We start from the raw sequence: 20036 nt of genomic DNA, 5'->3' as shown, positions 1-20036 counted from the left end.
GCTAACAAGTTGAGGACGGCTTTTGAGGGAGTCTGACCAGCTCTCCAGGACGTCAAGGAAACAAGCATTTACAAGAGGCCAAGACTGAAATACAGGGCATCTTCGGCGCTGCTTTATGTTCGCCTTGATCAATGCTTGAATGATTTGATGGGGGTTAGAATGGCAACGTGTAGCCACAATATCCCTGCAAATAATCCACCTCGCTGGTCCTAATCTCTGATTGAAGATATCGAGTAGTTGGTAACGACAAACCACCTAGTTGACTTCGGCCCAGTTGACCTCACCATGTAGAAAAGTGAGCTCGCACACCGGCTAGGGTTTGTATGAGATTTGTGAGTATTTAAAGCCTTCGAATACTCCCTCCAAGTGGATAATATTGGCATCTAGGTTGATCTCTCCATCTGTCTATGACTCCAGTACATTGGGACAAAACTGGCAGACTAGAATGCCACCAGGCTATTCTGAAAGAACGAGATATCTCACTCGGCGAAGAGAGAGGTGGGAGGATTCGTGGCGTTGGCCGAGCATCGGTGCCGCACATTCGGCGCCGAGGTGTGGAGATCACAGCCATTGCGAGTTTGGATCTCGCCCTCTTCGATCAAGCGACGGCACGTTCTTTCCGTGCATCATTCCTTGTAATGACCGAGGCGAGGTCCCAAGGTTCCCCCATTTCGGATAAGCGGCATCATGGGTGAGCGCTGAGCACTGTTCAAGTCCCATACTGGAGCACGAATAAGGTCTAGTGACATTGGTACCTCTTGGACTTGTACATCGTGTGTGTAACAGGGCATGACGCCTGGGGATGCAAGACTAGCGAGGCTGGTGAGTTCAGGGGTTCCCCGTGATACCCCATCAACCCGCCAACCCGGCACCCCCGCCTTTCCCCCCCGATTCGCCTGGGACACGTGCAGCGCCCTGAACCCCTCGTCACCCGCCACCTACCATCTTGACCTCTTCGCTGATGATTGTGTGGCTGTATACTGATCTTCACCTCCGTCTCAAGCAATGGACTCTCTCGACAACGGCTTCCAACAGCGTCGTAGCCTCGACCAGAACCCGGTAAAGAGACCTCGGGCCTGCATTCACTGCCATGTGCGCAAAGTGCGCTGCAATGCGTGGCAGGTGGGAATTCCCTGTACAAGATGCAAGCGTCGCGACCAGGCCAATACATGCACGTTTCTACAAACCACGCTAGGAGGAGTGGCTAGGTGAATGCAACCGCCTGAACCACCTCATCGTTGACTGCTGCTGACACGCTGAACCCGCCCAGGACATCTGCAAAGCGCCAACGACGCCTACATGACACATCAGCTGTTGACCACTTGTCCTCCCGTACATATGGGGAAAATATCTTGGACCCGAATCTCCTAGTAAGATCGAGCATAAGCTCGGATTGAACCCAGTAGTTGACTTTCCGGGTAGTTCCAGCCGTCTCTCCCGCCGCCGCCACCGCTGGAAGAACCGCAACCTCAACAGGACATGCCGGCGAGAGAGTACAATGATGCCACCAGTGAACCGGTGCAGCAACAAGACGGCCAACAAGGACGGGACTCTAGTGTGAGACCGTCTCCGGCGGCCACTGAGCAGGCTGCCAGCATTAGCAGCACGGTGGACTCGGCCACCAAAGAAGAGGACGTCCATTTCCGTATTTGTGAGGAGATGTCGCGGCCCAGGCAGGTCGCCCTCTCGCCTTCTCCCCAATCTCAAAATACGGACCGACATGAGGTGATTGAGCTGCATGAAGGCGTGAATCCGATGACCATCCTCGGCGAGGCTCTGGGGCGGCAGCATCCTAATCGCTTTGTCAGGGTCATAGTCGAGGACAACCACCCCAAGTCCTATCCGCGACAATACATTGCCGGGTTTGACTATGCCGACGTGGTGTATCTCGAGGCCAAAGGCGGTCTCAGCTTACCCCCTCGACCCATTCGGTGAGTCTCTGCATCGTCGTCATTAATCCATTACGCACTCCCTAATGCCTCGAGCTAGCGATGAACTGCTCCGGTTGTACTTTTCACATGTCTATCCTTACGCTCCGATCCTCGATCGAGTCAAGTTCATGCAGGACTACGCTGCGGACCAACACTCGACCTTTGTCCTGCAGTCTCTTTTCGCCAACGTCGTCCCGTACGCTCCCGAGCACCTCCTCCGACAGGCCGGGTACGAGGACCGGATCACGGCGCAGAAACAGCTCTACGCCAAAGCCGCGCTGCTGTACGACATGGGATACGAGAAGAACCAGCTATACCTGCTGCAAGGGTCCATAATGCTCAGCTCCCTGTCCTTTTCGTACGCCATCGACAAGGACTACCGGTACTGGCTCACCAACGCCGGACGGATCGCGACCCAGATGGGGCTTCATCGGAACTACGTGTCCCAGAATCTCGGGAGGCGCTCCAAAAGACTCTTCCGCAGCATCTGGTGGGTTCTGTACGATCGGGACACGCTGCTGACCATCTCGGGCCTCGACAACCTCAAGCGGTTCGACGAGAGGTACTGCGACACGGCACCCCTTGAAGAATCGGACTGGGAGGACGAAGACGAAGTGCCGGCCGAGTTTCGAGACATCCTCCCGCCGGTGACGCGGGTTCAAAAGGCGTTCATGATGGAGTATAGCAAGTTGTCAATCATCAGTAAGCTTGGCCCAGCCCCCATCTCCCAAGCAGAGGCGCGGGCAAGAGTAGACAATAGAAACAAAAAACGTGGATCGTCAAGCTGACCAAATGTGCCCGAACTCGGTTTGTCAGGCGGGTATTTCATTCGCGATTTCAAGACGCCAGCCAAACCACCGACTTTTGTCGAGATTGACCGGCTGAGCAATCAGATCACGTCGTGGAGAAAACAGCTCCCCCTCGAGATCATCCACGCCTTGCAGGACGAGTGGACGCCCGACCACGTCCTGATCCTGGTCTTGCTCGCCATGGGGTACCGCCTCGAGGCGGTCTTTGCCCGTGCGGCCAAGGACCATTACCGGACCAGTGGCAGCAGCAGTGGCGGCGACGTGGGGTGCGTGCAGCGTATGGCGCAGCGCCAGGAGAATGCCATGTTTGAGCTGTCCACCATGATCCAGCGCGCCTCGCTGCACGATGTTCTCCATCTGTGCCCTCTATCCTTGTAAGCACGAGCCCTCGCACTCCTTTTTCCCTCGCTCTTTCTTCCGGCCCCCCTTTCTCCATTTCTCATCTCTCCTTGCTTCTCGCCATCTAGACGACGTCGCACCCACTGACGAAAAGTGCGGGAAACAGTATGACATGTGCCTGCACGATCCTTGCCATGCGGATCGAGATCGCCCTCGACCCGAGCACCAGCCCGCACAAGCAGCGCGCGACCAAGGCGCAGATCTTGGCCGAGCTCGAGCACGTCCGCGAGAGCTGCAAGTACTGGAACAGCCTCATCTGGACCGTGCGCATGTTCGAGGCCGTCATCGCCCGAACCCGACTCGGCCCGGTTGGCGCGAACGGCACGTCGTTGTCGCCTAATGGGTCTTCAGAGGCGGAGGTGGACGAGGAGGCGGCGTCTGTGAGTCACAACGGGGTAGGTCCCGGCGGCGGTGGTGGTGAGGGTGGTGGAGGCAACGCCTCACATCGTAGGATGGAGCAAGCGCCCAACGACCTGCTCGAAGGCGTCAGGGACCTCGACGCCGGAGCCCAAGTTACCGACGACGTCTTTGGCATCTTGCCCGTCACCGACGACTATGACTGGCTCGAAGGCCTCTTTGGAGCGCCACGCAGTGACGTTGGGGACCCGGCAGTCGTCTTTTAGATTATGACAAGGCTGTGTGTATACAGGAGGGGGAGACCGGTCCAACCTGTTCAAACTGGTGATAATAAGTTCTATTTTGTCTCTGGGTATGGATTCAATCAATAAATCTGATGACGCAAGCCCTTCTTCATCCCACAGCCAGCTCCAGCTAGCCAGCCCTCAAAGAGGCCTGGCGCAAACCCCATCTCTCATCCGTGTTACTTGTCTGCCACCACATTTAATAGCACGTCCATCTCTCCCAAAAAAAAGAGGCCCGATAAGCCCAGAAATATTGTAAGCCATTGCTCTTATATATATACGTGTATTTCTCTCTCTTTCAGTAAACCGGGTCCGGAAACGACTGGGGCTGCCTGTCCTTGCCGTCCAACAGGCCATAGTACCAGGTGAGATCGCGGCCGTCGAACTCGCGGGTGTCGAAGCCGTTGCCGAGAAAATTGAAGCGGTTGGACGAGAGGTAGTCGAGGTCAAAGTCCTCCCAGCGCGGGGTCTGCAGGACGGTGAGGTAGTGGACGCGCGAGCCGGGCCAGCACAGGGGCTTGTTGGCCGGGTTGCCGTTCTTGAACCACGAGCTGCAGGGGCCCGACCACGCCGTCCGCTGCAGGTACAGGTCCGCGTGGCGGGTGAAGGCCTCGGCGACGCGGCGGTTGACCCGCACGCTCTTGACGTCCTCGACCTGGACCTTGGACAGGACTTGGATCACGTAGTTGGTGTAGGCCTCCACCATGGGGATGATGGACCCGTGGCCCAGCGGGCCGTACGCCCCGATGAAGATGAAGTGGTTGGGCACCTCTGGCGCCGCGAGGCCCAGGTACCCGACCACGTCGCCGCCACCCTTGGGGAACTCGTCCTGGACGTTGGCCCCGTCGACCATGATGGGGAACGTCGGCCGGAAACTCGTGTCGAACCCCGTCGCGCAAATCACCACGTCGACCTCGTGCGCCCGGCCCTGTCCGTCGACGAAGCCGTGGCTCGTCACCTCGCGGATCTCCTCGGTCAACACGGTCGTCTTGTCCAGCGTCAGCGCCTCGAGGAACCCGTTGCCCGGCGTGGGCCGGCGACACCCGACGCCGAAATTTTGCGGGATCAACTTGTCCATCAGCTCGGGCTTCTTGGCCAGTTTCCGCTGCATCTCCCCGATCGAATACTCGCGGGCCTCTTTGGCGTCCGCCGACCCGTTGATGTAGAACTTGAACCGGATGTTCAGCTCCGACTCGATCGCCTTGCAGTACGCCAGGTAGAACTCGGGGTCGTCTCGGAACCGCTGATGCGTCTCCTTGGAGTAGGCAAAGTTCTCGCCGTTGGGCCCGGCGTACGTGGGCGCGAACCCCGCCGTGACCCAGATGGGCGACCTGGCCACTACGTACAGCTGGTCGACTTTGTCGATGATGGTCGGCACCACCTGGACGCTGGAGCTGCCGGCCCCGATGATCAGGACCCGTTTGCCTTGCAGGTCGGCCTGGTCGTCCCAGCGCGCCGTGTGCAGGAGCGGGCCCTGGAAATCGTGCAGACCCTTGATCTGGGGCCATTTCCAGTTGTTGAGAACGCCGCCCCCGTGGATGAAGAAGTCGGCGTAGTCGACCACGACGTCGGCGGGGTCCTCGTTGCGCATCACTGTCACCTTCCACCTCCCTGGGCCCGCGAGCCACTCGGCGTGCACGACCTTGTGGTTGAGCCGCGCGTACTTGAGCACGTCGTAGTCCTCGGCGATCTTGCGGAAGTACTGGTAGATCTGCTTGGAGCCAGAGTAATACCGCTCCCAGTCGGGCGACTTGGCCCAGCTGTACTGGTAGCAGACGCTGGGGATGTCGCACGCGCACCCGGGGTACCGGTTTTCCAGCCAGGTGCCGCCGATGTCGTTGTTCTTCTCGTAGATGACCAGTTCGACGTCCGTCATGCGCTGCGAGAGCTGATGGGCAAAGTTGATCCCGCTGCACCCCATGCCCATGAAGATGATTTTCAGCTTGCGTCGTGTCCCCATGGGGGTCTCCCGGATCTTGTACGCCGTCTCGTCCCCGTTAAGGTGGCCATTTTGGAGCGGTGCTGCATCGGCCGTCGCGGGAGAGGTCAGCGTGGGCATATGGTCAGAACTAGACATCGTCTTGGTCTTTTCCACGTTCTCGTTTGGTATATCGGCCGTGGCTGGGTGTGCCTGTGCCACGGAGGGAGTCATCGTCCAATAGACACACAGTTGACAGCTGCTTCTGGTATTGCCACGATAGTCTCTGTTCGTTTGGAAAAAGGAAACAAAAGAAGGGTCCAAGACTTGCAGCTTGTGATATACAATGGATAGACGCGACAATTCGGCTTGAAAGGAGAGAGCAAAAGGGTCGGCCAGCACAGAGTGAGAAATCATACCATATCCAACGAGCAAGTAGTCGAGATTGGCCCCATTCTTCCCCGTTCGGCGTTGCCATGCCTCGTATGACACCGATGGGGACGTGTGTATGTTGTCTGCAAGGACCTAGAGAAGGCGAGATCGTCCACCGCACCCCCGCTGAACCCTGTTCTACGCCGAGCTTGGGTCATCTCGGTGCGCCGCATGGGGGGACCGAATAGACTGCACTGTCCCGTAGGACTGGCTTCGGTCTCATCTTTGACGCCGCGCAGGACACCGCAGGGGCCTCGTGGCGAATGCCCCTTCGGTATGCCGACTTTATCTCAAAGTTTTCTTAGTTATGCGAGTGTTGGAGGTGTGGAGGAGTGTTTTCTTTTAGCCTCGGCGACTTTGTTCTCTGCCACTCGTCGTTGAAACGAATTATTAGTTGCCCAAAGCGAGCAAGTGGTTTTCTCTGATGAGGATGGTCATTTTCACAGCTGCTCAGTCTTTCGGAGTGCCCTTACTAAAGATCCTGAGGTGAGAATGACACCAGACGGAACTATCGCTTTTTCCAATGCCATAGATGGAGCATGCAAGAGTCTTGGGCCTCACATGTTTTATTTCTAGTCTAGTTGATAGTCATCTCTTTTAGCCAACCTTCCCTTAACCACCCTCTAATAGTCCTTGACTCATAGCTTTGCAGAGCTCTTGGCCGTGTCTGTCTTGGACTTCTGCAACAGCCGTCTCATGACCTTGCCGCTTGGAGTGCGAGGAATGGCCTCGATAAAGTGCACTCCAGCTGTCAACCATTTGTGCCTCGACAGCCGCGCCTCGATATAATCCTGGACTTCCTTGGCCGTCACTGTAGATCCTGGTGCCCTCACCACAAACGCCTTGGGGTATTCGCCGTCTCGTCTAGAATGTGTCAGAAGAGGCTGTACACAGCAGCGAAGGTCCGCAACATGTGAAAGGTGGGAGGCTTGAGATGGCTTACCTCTTCTCACCAACGACTGCTGCATCGGCGATGCCCTGGTGGGTCAAGAGCACTTGCTCGATTTCCGCTGGGGCCACTTGAAGGCCTTTGACCTTGATGAGTTCCTTTTGATCCGTGTTACCGTCACTATACCAGAGTCATAAGTTGGCGTCCTCAAACCTACCTTGAGTCGATCGACAATATACAGACAGCCCCTGTTGTCGATATAGCCAACATCGCCGGTCTTCAGCCACCTGGTGGCATCATCGTCGTAGACGATGGTTTCCATTGTCTCCCGCGGCCTCTTGTAGTAGCCCTTCATGACGTTGGGTCCGGCGATCCATATTTCACCCACTGTATACGGGATCTCTGTTGACTGCTCGAAGCCATGCTCTGGCACCGGCACGATCTTGGCCGACACATTGGGGTTGAGCCAACCGATGGACCGGCCGTCGTCCTCGTCGTCCTGAGCAAACCCCGTGGCCGAGCATGTCGTTTCGGTCAGCCCCCAGCCTTGCTTCACCTGGACGCCAGGCCGCAAATGCGTCTTTTCGACCAGTCTGCCAATTTCCGGGTTCAACGGCGCCGAGCCCGTGACAACCGACTCGATGGCCTTCAAATTGTACGCCGTCGCGTTCGGGTGTTTGGACAGGGCGACCATCAAAGTGGGAACTCCCGTGAGGAAGGTGATGCGATAAATGTCGAGGAAGAGCAGGTACCGCTCGATGCTGTACTGCATCATGATGAAGACCTTGACACCCATTCGCGCCGCCGTCACGCAGTAGTACATTTGACCCTATCTGGCGCGTGAGTAAAAGGGAACAATATGCTAGAAGAAGAAGTATTCGGGGAGCTTCGGCTCACATAGGCATGAAACATGGGCAGAGGAGCAAGCCAGCGCTCGCCCGAGAGATCGATCCGGGCTTTGCGCTCGCGAGCGCGCGTCGTGTCCGCCACCATGTTCCGTTTGAATATAACCTGGAGGGAGTTTGCAATGACATTTTGGTGCGAAATTTCGACACCCTTGGGGGTTCCAGTCGTGCTGGTTCAGTGATTCAGTCACGTTAGCCCTGTGGTTGTCGCAGTCTCGTCCAACATTAAGAAGACATACATACCCGCTGGAGTAGTTGATTGCAACCGTCGTTTCCCGAGCTTCTTTGGCTGAAGATATCCTCTTCCACGTCCATGTCGCGCTTTCTTCCTCCGTTGCCCAGATGTCGGTCCACGACGGTAGTCCGCTCTGGGTCCTTTTGTCCAGAGGGTCGGCAAATTCAAACACTCTGCCCCTAGGGATGCCCACCTGCGCCGCGGCTTCTAATGCCGTCCGGACGCCCGCAGCGCTCGTGATGATCAGTTTCGCATCCGAGTCCTTTGACTGGTAGCTGAGCTCTGAGATACTGAGCGATTAGCTGGAGTTCCAAACCCGCTCCTCCCCTCCCTCATTTTCCTACCTGTCACTGAGGCGCTGGGACTACACCCCGTAAACACGCACCCCGCTGCGACGGTGCCCCAGTAGAGGATGGGGAAATACAGCGAGTTCCCCGAGTAGAGCAGGACCTTGTCATTCTTTCCGAGACCGAGATCCTGTAAGCCCTTGGCCAGCCTCTTGACGAGGATCTCGGCCTGGTCCAAACTGAAGCAACGAGCTGGACAGTCGGCGTCGAAGAATTGTGGGCGACGACGCTGTTCCCGGTCTCCCGACGAGAATATAAAGGTCGCCAGGTCAACCGGCGGGATGTCGACCGTGTATCTCGAATCGTGCCGAGTCGCCATGTTGTCGGTCCAAGGACTCGTTTCGCTTCTAGCTATCAATGGCTCCAGAGTCCCGTGCACAGGCTGCTCATCGTCGCCAACGAGGTTTTGTAGTCCAGTTCCCAACACAACCGCATCATACTTATACGGTGAATTGGAGTCACATGGTTTAAACGAGTCCTTCCTAGCTCCGCATTTGGCCTGGTGGCCTCGGCTTTCTGCAACTCGGCGCCGCTCCAGGGTTCATATGGATTACTATTCCTCCTTTTCACTCCAATAATTGAGATCCTCGTCTCTGAGCGAGGCCTAGTCCTTGCTCGTCGAGTGCTAAGTCCTCGGATACTTCTGCGTAAAATTGAAAGAAGGTGAAACGGAAATACCCATAGAAACTTGCATTTACATTGTTTTTTTTTATGATCTATGGCGCCTTGGTGAGGCTCAGTCCATTAAATTCGGCAGAAATAAGACGTTGCTATTCCTTGACCACTTCGGTCAGTAGATCTTCCGGCCACCGCGCCAGGTCGACCCCGTTCCCCCGGGTTCCCACGTTGAATCCCAAGCGCACCGTGTCCGGCGGAAACTGCAGGACGGGCTTGGGCGTCCGAAAGACGAGTCCGTCCAAGGCGCCCGACGTCCTCTTCTCGAAAAACTCCGGGTTGAGGACCGTCTTGTCCTTCTTCATCATCTCAATGTACCGCGGGATCGTGTAGTTCATGCTGTGGTAGTGCCGGAATGCCGCTCGGCCGTTCCTGGTCCAGAGATCCTCCCACACTTCCGTGGGGTACTCCCCGACCGTCAGGGCGAGCCACTGGTTGTAGTAGTTGAGGGAGGTGTCGACTAGGTACGAGCCGCCCTGGGAGGCTCGCTCCATGAGTGCGTGCAGCGCGCCACAGGTCCCGATGATGCCGGTACAGTAGTCTGAATTGGGGAACACAGGCGTCACGGCCTCGTCGTGGCCCATGGCGCGACCGTAACCCATGGACACGCCTGTGTGAGCGTCGCTGATCGGCTGCCACCCACTCCGGTGAGACAGAGGGCCGTCCCACCCGAAGCAGTTCTCGCGGATGTAAATGATCCCTCGATCCCGGTCCTTAACCATATCAAACACCTGGTCTTGGCCAAAGCCGTATTTAGTCAGGACGTCAGGTCGGTAACCGTTGACCACGATATCCGCCTCCAAGATGAGATTCTTCAGCTTCAATCGGTTCCCCTCCTGCCTCAGATCCAGCGAACAGTTCCACTTGCCCCAGTTGAGATCGGGCTGCAGACCCGAAAAGTCCGGGAGGTGAGAGGCCGTGACTCTCATGACACTGGCGCCGAGTTCCGCCAGCCCTCTCCCAATCGCAGGTCCCGCGATCACCCTGGTCAGATCGACGACCTTGAGACCAGCAAGCGGTCGTTGCGGACTGGTGAAGCTGGTCGACGGCCACCACCCGGCCGCTTGGCTGGATCCTTCATACCTGGTAATCCGATACAAGTCAACCGTGGAGTTTGCTTTACCTTGAGGACTGGCGGCGTACTCGTCAGGGCTCAAGCAAATGGTCGCAGCCTGGCGATACTTTTCGCCGAGGATCTCGTCCCATTCCTCCGCGGTCTTCTCCTTCATGACCTTGATAAACGGGGTCCACGAGTCCTCGATGGTCGTGATTTCTGGCATGTCCCTGGGCATCCCAGCGGCCTCGAGCGACGGATCCGGATTGAGGCTGCCGTGGATGTGGAACCACTTGCCATCCTTGGTCTGATAAATGTTGTAGGCGGCGCGGCGATACAACGTTGATGCCATCTGGTGGAGATCGCAGTTTGGAAAGTACTTCGCATACCTCTCTGTGAGATCGCGGATTGGCGTCGGTGATATGGGAGCAGAGAAGTCCGGGTCGACCTCGAGAACGATCGACGACATGAAAAACAACTGTGCGTGGTCCGTGTTGACGCGGATCTCCTTGGGGGGTTCCTGGTACTTTCTGCCCAGTAACGCGTTGATCATGACAGCCTCGAAGCCTTTCAGGGAGGCCACACTCTCGGCCAGTCTCCAGTTGATGGCGATGCTGGGCGCTGCTGAGCCTTCGAATTTGACGTGCTGGGCCAGGTCTTTGCATTCTGCCGGCAACGAATGCTGCAATCGGGTCCCCAAAATCCCAGTCTCCAGCAACGTCTTGCATTCCTCTGGCACCGAATAGGGCTGCAACCGCTCTGGCTTCATCGTGGTTGATTTTTTACTTCTTTTTCTGGCGTGACTTGTCCTGTCCCATGTAGACAATGTTCGTTCGTCCTGGACATAAGTATATCAACGCAGGGGTATGCGGGGAGGGGGATGGACCGCCCACACAGGAACCCCAGGACTGGAGCAATCTGCCTCGTCCATGATAGACCAAGCAAACAAAAGCCTTTGCCGACGTGGGCCAGGACCGAAGTCAATCCCCACCTGATATTCACGAGGCCGACGCAGACCCTTCGGGAGTGACGCCGAGGCCTGCTCGGCGGACCTCTCGGCCAGTTGTGACCCTACTTGCTGGGGTTTTTCTTCGCATCTTGCCCGCTTAGTAGTTCTGTACCCAGGAGAAGCAGAAGTTGGCATAGTGTTCCATTCCATTGTTCTAACAGTAGGCTTTTGGGTCGTACCACCGTCCTGTCTGGTCCAGTGACCGCCCATTGTTTTTTGGTTGATTTTGAAAAGCCAAGGTAACAAAGTAGCCAAGGTTAGTTTGAATTTTAAAGATGTCGCCAAAGCTGCCCTTTGAATCAAGTCGATATCGCTCTTGTTCAAGTGCCACCATTTCGAGTACTACAGATGGTAAAGCTCTTTTACCAATCAACACATTATGTGCTCACGCCTCTTGAGACGGATGGTTTTGCTGGAATTCCTGCTTTTCTACACTGGGGGAAAAAAATACAAGAGACGCCAGTAGACGAGTGAGGGGTTTCTTCCTCGTCCTCTATGATAGAAGTCATGCGTTTGACACCACCAGGCAGGCACATGCCGAGACGGGCTTGACATATTCCATTCTAAGCAGGACGGGAAAAGGATCGTCTTTGTGTCGTGTTGTGCCGTGTCGCCACCAGGCCCGCAGATCACAAAGAGAGTCTTGCCCACCCGTCGTAGATCGCACGTATAGGCGGGTTGGCTACAGGACCGCCTCCTTGGCGAGAAACTTTTCCGGAATGTCGACGTGTCGTGCGCGCAGGTACTCGGCCAGATTCTACCACAGAGTATCAGTAAGCGAGGCCCAATCTTACACTCAGAGGTGGGAATGGCAACAACGAAAAAGGACTCTTACCTTGCCCAGCGCGTCCATCTTGACCGAGGTGCTCACGCCCGCGCCCAGGAGACCGTGAATGACAAAGTGGACGGCGTGGAGGTGGGGAATTTCGCACCGCTCGATGTACGTCTCGGGGGTTGCTTCGCGTGCGAGGAGCACTGATATCATTAATTGGGTTAGACATAGTTTCTCTCCAATACGAGCTGTGTCGCAATTTCCAGACGGAGAGAGGACACAAGAACACAACTCACCTCGCAACCGCTCTGTCGTGAGGAGACTCCTCAGCCACTCGAACTTTTCTGACTCGTGCAGACCCCTGGGAATGAAGAAGCCGACGTTGACGTTGGCGCCCTTGTCGCCGCTGCGGGCGTAGACGGCAAGTCCTAGTGGCGCCTTGACGGTTGGTCCAAAGGAGGACAACGGCACCGGATCCACGGGCTGGTAGTCTGGCTGTTGCGGGAGGAGGTGGACGGGCGTGTAGGCTCCGGGTCGTGCAACGGGTATGCCTTCCCCGTCATTGCCACCTTGTGAAGCGAAGAAGACGCGCAGCTGGACGTGGCTCTGGTTGACCAGCCCCGGGAAGTACGTCGACATCTGTTTCGGTTCCGCTGTCCTAAAGTCCACGTTGGCCGTGAGGCCCGGGTACCCGGACAGCTGGTTGCTCATGAGAGGGCCGAGGAAGCGCCCTGCCCTCAGGTACTGTGGGTCTTGAGCCTGTGCGAGGACTCGGAGCTGCAGTGTCGCTTCGAGCTGGTTCTCTGGGTTCTCCTTGGGTGTTCCGTAGAGCTGGAAATCCAGGACGTCGTACTTGTTGTCGTTCAGTATTTTGCGGGTCATGATCTCGAAGCTCTGCGCCTTTTCCTTGTAGTCTAGGCCGGTCACGTAGACGGATACTTCGGCCTGGTAGCCTCCCAGCGCCATGATGGCAATCTTGAGAGTTTCGGGAGCCAAAAGGCCTGTAGAATAGATCAGTTAGCCCGCAAGTCATTGTTTCGCACGAAAAGTATCCAGTAAGACGTGACAAGCGAAGCCAAGTGTTGAGGAAAAACACACCTTTGAACCCCGAAACGTACACCTTGTCCTTGTCAACCTGCTCGACTTTCAGGCCCGACAGATCGGCAATCACGTCGGGGTTGTAGTAGAATTGTCCTTGAATCTCGTATAGCAGCTGGCCCCGGACCGTGTCCACCGTCACACTGGGTTTCACGTTAGTCGGCGCACCACACGATTGTGCTCCCGGAGAAGAAGGTGGATAGAAGGACGCACACGCCATTTTGATTCGAGTGCTTCTGAATCACACTCGTCCCGTCTATTGCTATCGCGGCAACCGGGTAGGATAAGTCATAGTAGTTGGGGAAGAGACTCTTAAACCCTCCAAAGTTGCCTCCAGTCTGTGTCAAGGATCGTTTAGCTGGCTGTAGATATCCTTGAGGCGATATTCGAGACAGAACCACTTACAACGTAGCATCCGCATTCAATCAGATGTCCGGCAACCAGGGAGCCCGCGAGTTTGTCGACGTCGGTCCGCTTCCAACCGTGCCACCAGGCGGCGACACCCATGACCTTGTGGCAGAACTAGTCAGTCCCACATCCGTGCACCAGAACGAGACGTTGCTACTCACCGTGCTCGCGTCCGTGCATCGTCCACAGATGACAATGTCCGCCCCGGCCTCCAATGCCTCGACAATCCCCCAACAGCCCGTGTACGCCAGGGCGAGGATAACATCCGGGTACTTCTGCCTCCAACTTCGAAAGTCCCCGGTCGCCCTCGTCAGGGGCTGTACATCGAGCTTATCGATCTCGGGCAGCAAGTTGTCGCCCGTCACATACGCGACTTTTTTCGAGCAACCCCGTGACACCAGGAGTTTTTGGACCTCTTGCGCGAGCACTTTGGGATTGAGACCGCCGGCGTTGACGGCGATGCGGAGGTTTGGGTTCCTGTAGTTGATGTATTCGTCCAGAGCGTCGCGTAGGGAATACAGGAACCCAGGCTCGTAGCCGCCTTTCTTGCCGTCGCGAACCTGGAGTGACCGTGAGGCCAAGTTGAACTGGGAAGCGTGAGCTATCAATCATTGTTATTTCTCGAGGGCGTTTGAAGGGACATACCTCTGAAAGCCAATCCCCAATGATGGCATCGACCGTTGTCTTACCCTTGAGCATCGACTTCAGCCCTAATTCATCCGAGCACCACCATTAGCTGTCTGTCCGTTCCATCCACGCGTCTGTTGATCTTGTTGTCTAGGAATCCAGGATATTATGCTCGTCACTCACCGTCCAATCGATCCCCCGTCGATCCAGACACGTTTCCAACCAGGACCGGCCGTGATCCTTTCCCTGTTAGATTGGTCGCCATATTGTGTCCGTTGGTCTGCTCAATATATATCTATTCTCACTGCATCGATCAGTCTCAAGAAGCGGAACTGGTTTTCGCTAACGAGAATCAAACACTCATGACAGATGTATGTTTTCTCTTACAATTCAAGCTGTCATCAAGCTCGTTGACATCTATGTCGTCTCTTAATTTTATTCCACGCTTCGCCTCGCCCAAGTTCCGTACACCTCGGCAATGGTGGCCGTGTAACTCCAATCTTTCCCCATTCATGAGGTGAGGAGGTACAGGTACGTGGCTAGGGGCCTCTCGGCTTTTCTTCGCCGATGCTGGCTACTAGGGCTACTAGGGCTACTAGGCCACTACTAGTCACTACTTGTACTCTCTGTGGAACCTTACCCGAGCCTGGCGGCGCCTTGGAGTATCATTTCGGCCCGACAGTTCTACAGGAAGTTTCCAAAGCAAATTGTTGGAGAAATCTGTCTCTATTCGGTAAAGCATCCAGACAAGACAACTCACTATGACAGATACATATACTCGTAGAATGTGGCTGGTCTCACGGCGCAACATGATTCTTCAACCATTCAATGATGAGGCCATCAGTCTTTCTTCGCACCGCAGGATCCGTCCATTTGGAACCCATGGCATAGATATGGAGCTGGCCCCATTCGATGACCAACTTGGATTCCATGCCGGCCGAGTGGCACATCTGCGCCCATTGCTCCGAGTCATATCTCGCGAACTCGGCGCCGCCGGTGAAAATGAGCTGCGGGCTTAACCCTCTGAGCTCTTCGGGCTGGCGAAACAGGGGATTGACCTCTGGAGATTCGGGTGGCCAGTCCCCGATAAACATCTGCACCAGTGCTGGCACCGCCTTGTTGGCCATGACAAAGTAGTCGCTTTCCACGGCTGGGTTCCCTCCTACGTAGGCCTTGAGGGCCATGTCGATCCAGGGTGAGATCAAAACTGTTGCCGCCGGCTGTGGTAGATTGAGTCGCTTGGCTTCGAAGCCCGCGAGGATGCAGAGTCCACCTAGATAGCCGGGGGATGTCAGTGCGGGAGACGGTGTAAAAGGGACATGCAGAGCATTAGGGCCTGCTCACCTCCAGCAGAATCCCCCATGAATACGATATTCTGGGCCGCGACGCCATTGTCGAGCAAGTACTGATATGCTTGGATGAAAGCATTCCTCTGTGCTGGGTGGCTCGCTTTGGTTGTGAGGGCTACCGAACTCGCTTTAGTTCTCTCTCTCTCTCTCTCTTCTCTCGTAAAAAAAGCTAGCACTCCCAGATTGGACTCAAACTCACGGTATTCGACGCTGTAGAACGCCAGATCGAGATCCCTTCGCGCCGACTCCGCAACCCACCGTTCCAGATAGTTGACATACATCCTGGCCTCGCCACGGGCGTAGCCTCCCCCATGAGCGAACAAGACGACGCATCTCTGCTTCTTCCCGTCGTCTTTCGGTTGCGCAAAGTCGGATAGCCCTCGTGTCCCCGGGATGAGGTACGCGGGCACCTTCTCGTCCACCTGGCGCGCTCGTCGCGGAGACAGATTCCCCACGGGGAGCCGGTGCGTCAAGTCTGGAAAAGTCAGAGCAGCCGCACCGAGGTATGCTCGCTGGATCTGGAGTCGTAGGGACTGGAAGACCGGGAAGTGTGGTAGGAGCAAACGCCGTAGAAGCACGAGCGAGATCTGGGAGAAGAATGTGTGTATGAAGAGTAATGTCCTCAGCGGATGTTTCAGGAGGAGGAGGACGAGGTTCGCCATGGTTGCATAGGAAAGAATAAAGATTACATAGACAGTCTGGGCGATTTCATGGAAGACAGACGGTTTCCCCAGCTTTTACTTCTCAATAAATAAAAACTCGAGCGAGTGTCCTGGACTGAGGAGGGGTTTGCTCAATCAAGATTCGAACCGGTCTCGGTATTGCCCGCCTGGCCTGAACCGAAGCGTCGTTCTCGTTTCCCATCCCAGTCGGACCCCCTGGGCCGAGATTTTGTAGAACTGCTACCCCGGCTCGGCTGCTCGCGATGATATCATCCATCTCCCTCCTCTATCTATATCTGGGACGGTGCTGTCGATACATCTGTCCTGCCTGACACCACAAAGACTCAGTCTTATGTTCACACTCGGTCATGGCATCCAACGGAGATCTAATCGAGCTGAAACTCGACGGCGTGGTCCGATACACCCTACGCACCACTGATACAGGCGACACCATAATAGATGCCAAATGGATCTCAACGCGCACCCTCGCCACCGGCCAGACAGGAACCGGTCGCGCCGTTCGACGAAAGACGACGACGACAACGCCCGAGGAATCATCGAGCGGAAAATCCGGCTTCGAGGGAGCGTGGACCATCGAATATTATGGACCGGATGGCAATTTGGCAGTCACGCCCTTCCTTCTAGATCTGGTTAAAAAGGGAGAGGTATTGTCGTCCACTTTTTGCCATGTTCCTTTTCAGGTTTGCTGGAGCCCCGTGGGCGGGCGAGTATTTTCACGTATACATATACACATGCTAACCAAATAACCCTGCTGCTTGTACAGATTTATCATGGAAAGTGGGCAGACCCGAAAGGGCGACCTTTGCTGGAAGGCTTCGGCTTCGAGGACGACGGGAAACTGTACATGAGATATGGAGATAGATGGGTGTAAATCACAGCCGGGTATTTGCGTGTGCAGTCATGTTGCAGTACGGAGCGTGCGTCGCTGTGGACTTCATCTTTGTCATCGAAAGAGTCTTGGAGGAGACTGATGGGGGCACAATACACCGTGCTCTATAATGTATCGAATCTCTCCATGGCCTGCTTCTCGTCGTTCATTCGCTCTAGCCGAATTGCTCTACACAGACACTACCAATCCACATGGCCCATCGGCCAGCCGACGGAGTCTCGTCCTCTGTGTTTCATTGAGACTCGGCCTTGACAGCCAACCGGTGAGACGTGCGCAGCAAGATATCCTGCAGCTCATCCAAATACTCCCCGTCTGCGTAGTCATCCTTTCCAAGGTCCATATATCCCTGGGGCGCGGCGTCCCGAGGAACAATACCAAACGATCGCCCTGTCATGAGATATTTTAGTCCTGCACGGCTTGAACTGACAATGCTGACAAGATGATGCTCACCATTTATCGATGGATCAGAGGCGATTTTGATCCACGCGCCAGCTGCGTCCTTGGCTTCGGCAAAAACGATCCCTTTGCTTTTGCAGTACTCTTGTACCGTGGGGCTGAGGATCGTGGTGGCCACATACCTGCGATGAAAAGAGTCAGAATGGGAGATCGGTCTCGCTCAGCTATCAAGGAACGACTTGCCATGGCCCAGTGAGGTTCATGCGAACCCCGTCGACAACGGTGGTCCTTCGAATGCATCTCATCAAACCCCGACACCCCCATTTCGATGCCATGTATTGGGGAATGCCAGGGACATCGAGGAATCCCACGAGGCTTGCGTTCACGATGAGACAGCGATCGTGACTTGCGTCAAGGGGATGCTTCACGAAGTAGTGGCGGGCCAACTTCATCGTGTACATGACTCCGAGGAGGTCAATGTTGACAATCTTTAGCTGGGGCTTGACCGGTTCGTCCGTGTCTGTCACTCTATCAGAATCATTTTCGCCGTCATGGGCATCACGCTCCAGCCCATGCTCGCACCTTCGATGGTAAAGGCATCATCCGGCCCACTGATGCCGGCATTGGCGACGACAACGTCGATGCTCTTCCTGGGAGAGGAACTCAGAGCGAGCTTGAACATGGCCAGCTGGTCCTCCCAGGACGTGACATCGCAGCGAATGAATTTGGCGTTCCTGATCCGACGGTCAGCCAGATCGATGTCTCGGCAAAGACAGGAAAGACTGATGCTGAGTTCGACACCAACATCACGAACGTACGGGGCCAGTTCTGTCTCCAATTTCGTTCCGCTCTCTTCATCCAGGTCTCCAAAGGTGACGTGGGCTCTTAAGATGCTCGTTAGCGTAGAATATATGGGGATGGACCAGTAGGAATAATGCTTGCCCTGCCGCGACGAAAGCCCGAACTCCCTCCTCACCCATCCCCTTTGCACCTGCCACGATTTATTAGTTGATGACTACTCGTTGATAATGTATTACATCAGACGCACCACCAGTAATGACGACACCCTTGCCCTCGAGGTTTGTCGGCGGAGCAACATTCTTGCAATCGACAACACCCTTTTGATACGCAGCGTAAGCCATGGTGTGCTGTTCTTCCTTTGGTACCGATCTAGGCTGACGAGAAGAAGGGAGTTTTAAGTGAAGGGTCCTTTTGAACGAGCAAGGTGAGGCCGATGTCTAGAGTGATATTGAAGATCTTTGTCCGAGGAGCCATCGGCGCCGAACGAGCTGGGCACAAGGTTGAATATGACCGAGGGATCGGTCCGACCTTTGAAGAGAGGTTGAAAAAGGATGAACGAGTGAAAACAGGAGCTCCAAGATCAAGGACAGCCGTTTCCAGGTGCTTCTGCATTTCTTCTTGCTTCATCATGGCGACCAATTCACCCGCTCTGAATATTCCTCATTCGTTGTCCACCGTTTCTGTCTCGGTGATTGAGACAACTTCACGAATCATTGCAAAAACCAATATCGTCGTCCAGCCGCATATTCAGGGCCATGACGAGTTCAACTGCCCTTGCTATTCCTTCCTCATCGACCACAAGGGAACGGGGAAAAAGATTCTTTTTGACCTAGGAATCCGAAAGGACCCCGAGAATCTCTCGCCCAGAACATACGCGTTCACCAAGGCGATGACCATTGCATCGGAACAGAATGTGGCGGACATCCTAGGGGACAAGGTGTCCGAGATCTCCGAGATCATCTGGTCACATCATCACTTCGATCACATAGGAGATCCGTCAACGTTTCCGTCCTCGACCAATCTTGTCGTGGGGCCGGGTTTCAAGGACGAATTCCTGCCCGGTTACCCAGCTAACGAGGAATCGTGGATCAAGGAGAGCGACTATGCCGGCCGTGAACTGGTCGAGGTGAATTTCAAGAAGGAAGGTCTGAAATTGGGCCAATATGACGCCTTGGACTATTTTGGAGATGGATCCTTCTACCTTCTCGATTGCCCTGGGCATACCGTTGCTCATATCATGGGTTTGGCTCGGACCACACCTGACAGCTTCGTCCTCATGGCTGCTGATTGTTGCCATCACGGTGGAGAATTTCGACCGAACCCACACGATCCGTTACCTGACTCGATCGATCTACCAGCGACCGGCCAACGTAAAGCACGAGTTCATCGAACGCCCTGCCCTGGTTCGCTGTTCTTGAAGCTGCATCCCAAGAATTCTCCGACGGAGCCCTTTTATGAACTCATCAATCCACGTAATTCTGACACGGTCCGCGAGGCGATGCGAAGCCAACGGAAGCTGGAGGAGTTTGACGCCAGTGACAACGTGCTGGTTCTCACGGCCCACGACTCGGACGCGGCCGAGATTATCGATCTATATCCCAAGACGATCGATGACTGGAAAAGTAAAGACTGGAAACGGCAACTTCACTGGGCATTTCTCAATGATTTCCAAGTCGAGTAACCTAGGTCATCGTTAGGTATAATATAGGCCACGAGGAGACAGCCTAGACGTTAGCGTTCAAGCTCCGTTACTAGCTATAGAGGGTTCA

General features: G+C 55.4%; 10 protein-coding genes across 10 annotated transcripts; 4 read left to right on the top strand and 6 right to left on the bottom strand.

Moving 5' to 3' along the window:
- Positions 1–1479: 1479 nt before the first annotated feature.
- Positions 1480–3118, top strand: Z517_02189 (uncharacterized protein; the record flags this gene model as incomplete). Its single annotated transcript, XM_013431300.1, has 3 exons — positions 1480–1931; positions 1990–2633; positions 2748–3118. 3 exons carry the CDS (start codon positions 1480–1482, stop codon positions 3116–3118), a joined length of 1467 nt encoding a protein of 488 aa, XP_013286754.1.
- A 155-nt stretch (positions 3119–3273) lies between these two features.
- Positions 3274–3762, top strand: Z517_02188 (uncharacterized protein; the record flags this gene model as incomplete). The annotated part of the gene is made up of 1 exon (XM_013431299.1): positions 3274–3762. One exon carries the CDS (start codon positions 3274–3276, stop codon positions 3760–3762), a length of 489 nt encoding a protein of 162 aa, XP_013286753.1.
- A 316-nt stretch (positions 3763–4078) lies between these two features.
- Z517_02187 (uncharacterized protein) lies at positions 4079–5932 on the bottom strand (the record flags this gene model as incomplete). Its single annotated transcript, XM_013431298.1, has 1 exon — positions 4079–5932. One exon carries the CDS (start codon positions 5930–5932, stop codon positions 4079–4081), a length of 1854 nt encoding a protein of 617 aa, XP_013286752.1.
- An 836-nt stretch (positions 5933–6768) lies between these two features.
- Positions 6769–8825, bottom strand: Z517_02186 (uncharacterized protein; the record flags this gene model as incomplete). Its single annotated transcript, XM_013431297.1, has 6 exons — positions 6769–6994; positions 7074–7177; positions 7237–7848; positions 7917–8094; positions 8168–8441; positions 8504–8825. The coding sequence occupies 6 exons, from the start codon at positions 8823–8825 to the stop codon at positions 6769–6771; spliced, it is 1716 nt and encodes a 571-aa protein (XP_013286751.1).
- A 451-nt stretch (positions 8826–9276) lies between these two features.
- Z517_02185 (uncharacterized protein) lies at positions 9277–11004 on the bottom strand (the record flags this gene model as incomplete). Its single annotated transcript, XM_013431296.1, has 1 exon — positions 9277–11004. One exon carries the CDS (start codon positions 11002–11004, stop codon positions 9277–9279), a length of 1728 nt encoding a protein of 575 aa, XP_013286750.1.
- Positions 11005–11926: 922 nt separating this feature from the next.
- Z517_02184 (uncharacterized protein) lies at positions 11927–14221 on the bottom strand (the record flags this gene model as incomplete). Its single annotated transcript, XM_013431295.1, has 8 exons — positions 11927–12001; positions 12080–12219; positions 12313–13017; positions 13115–13257; positions 13328–13452; positions 13520–13624; positions 13684–14109; positions 14168–14221. The coding sequence occupies 8 exons, from the start codon at positions 14219–14221 to the stop codon at positions 11927–11929; spliced, it is 1773 nt and encodes a 590-aa protein (XP_013286749.1).
- A 725-nt stretch (positions 14222–14946) lies between these two features.
- Z517_02183 (uncharacterized protein) lies at positions 14947–16160 on the bottom strand (the record flags this gene model as incomplete). Its single annotated transcript, XM_013431294.1, has 3 exons — positions 14947–15422; positions 15494–15613; positions 15698–16160. The coding sequence occupies 3 exons, from the start codon at positions 16158–16160 to the stop codon at positions 14947–14949; spliced, it is 1059 nt and encodes a 352-aa protein (XP_013286748.1).
- Positions 16161–16528: 368 nt separating this feature from the next.
- On the top strand, positions 16529–17052 carry Z517_02182 (uncharacterized protein; the record flags this gene model as incomplete). Its single annotated transcript, XM_013431293.1, has 2 exons — positions 16529–16825; positions 16945–17052. 2 exons carry the CDS (start codon positions 16529–16531, stop codon positions 17050–17052), a joined length of 405 nt encoding a protein of 134 aa, XP_013286747.1.
- Positions 17053–17302: 250 nt separating this feature from the next.
- Positions 17303–18608, bottom strand: Z517_02181 (uncharacterized protein; the record flags this gene model as incomplete). The annotated part of the gene is made up of 6 exons (XM_013431292.1): positions 17303–17457; positions 17521–17608; positions 17703–17992; positions 18049–18200; positions 18285–18457; positions 18504–18608. 6 exons carry the CDS (start codon positions 18606–18608, stop codon positions 17303–17305), a joined length of 963 nt encoding a protein of 320 aa, XP_013286746.1.
- Positions 18609–18895: 287 nt separating this feature from the next.
- Z517_02180 (uncharacterized protein) lies at positions 18896–19948 on the top strand (the record flags this gene model as incomplete). The annotated part of the gene is made up of 1 exon (XM_013431291.1): positions 18896–19948. One exon carries the CDS (start codon positions 18896–18898, stop codon positions 19946–19948), a length of 1053 nt encoding a protein of 350 aa, XP_013286745.1.
- Positions 19949–20036: the final 88 nt, after the last annotated feature.

The sequence above is a fragment of the Fonsecaea pedrosoi genome, assembly GCF_000835455.1.
Source record: "Fonsecaea pedrosoi CBS 271.37 unplaced genomic scaffold supercont1.2, whole genome shotgun sequence".
NCBI lineage: Eukaryota > Fungi > Ascomycota > Eurotiomycetes > Chaetothyriales > Herpotrichiellaceae > Fonsecaea > Fonsecaea pedrosoi.
The sequence above is the reverse complement of the archived record's forward strand: the minus strand, read 5'-3'. Positions and strand labels throughout refer to the sequence as shown.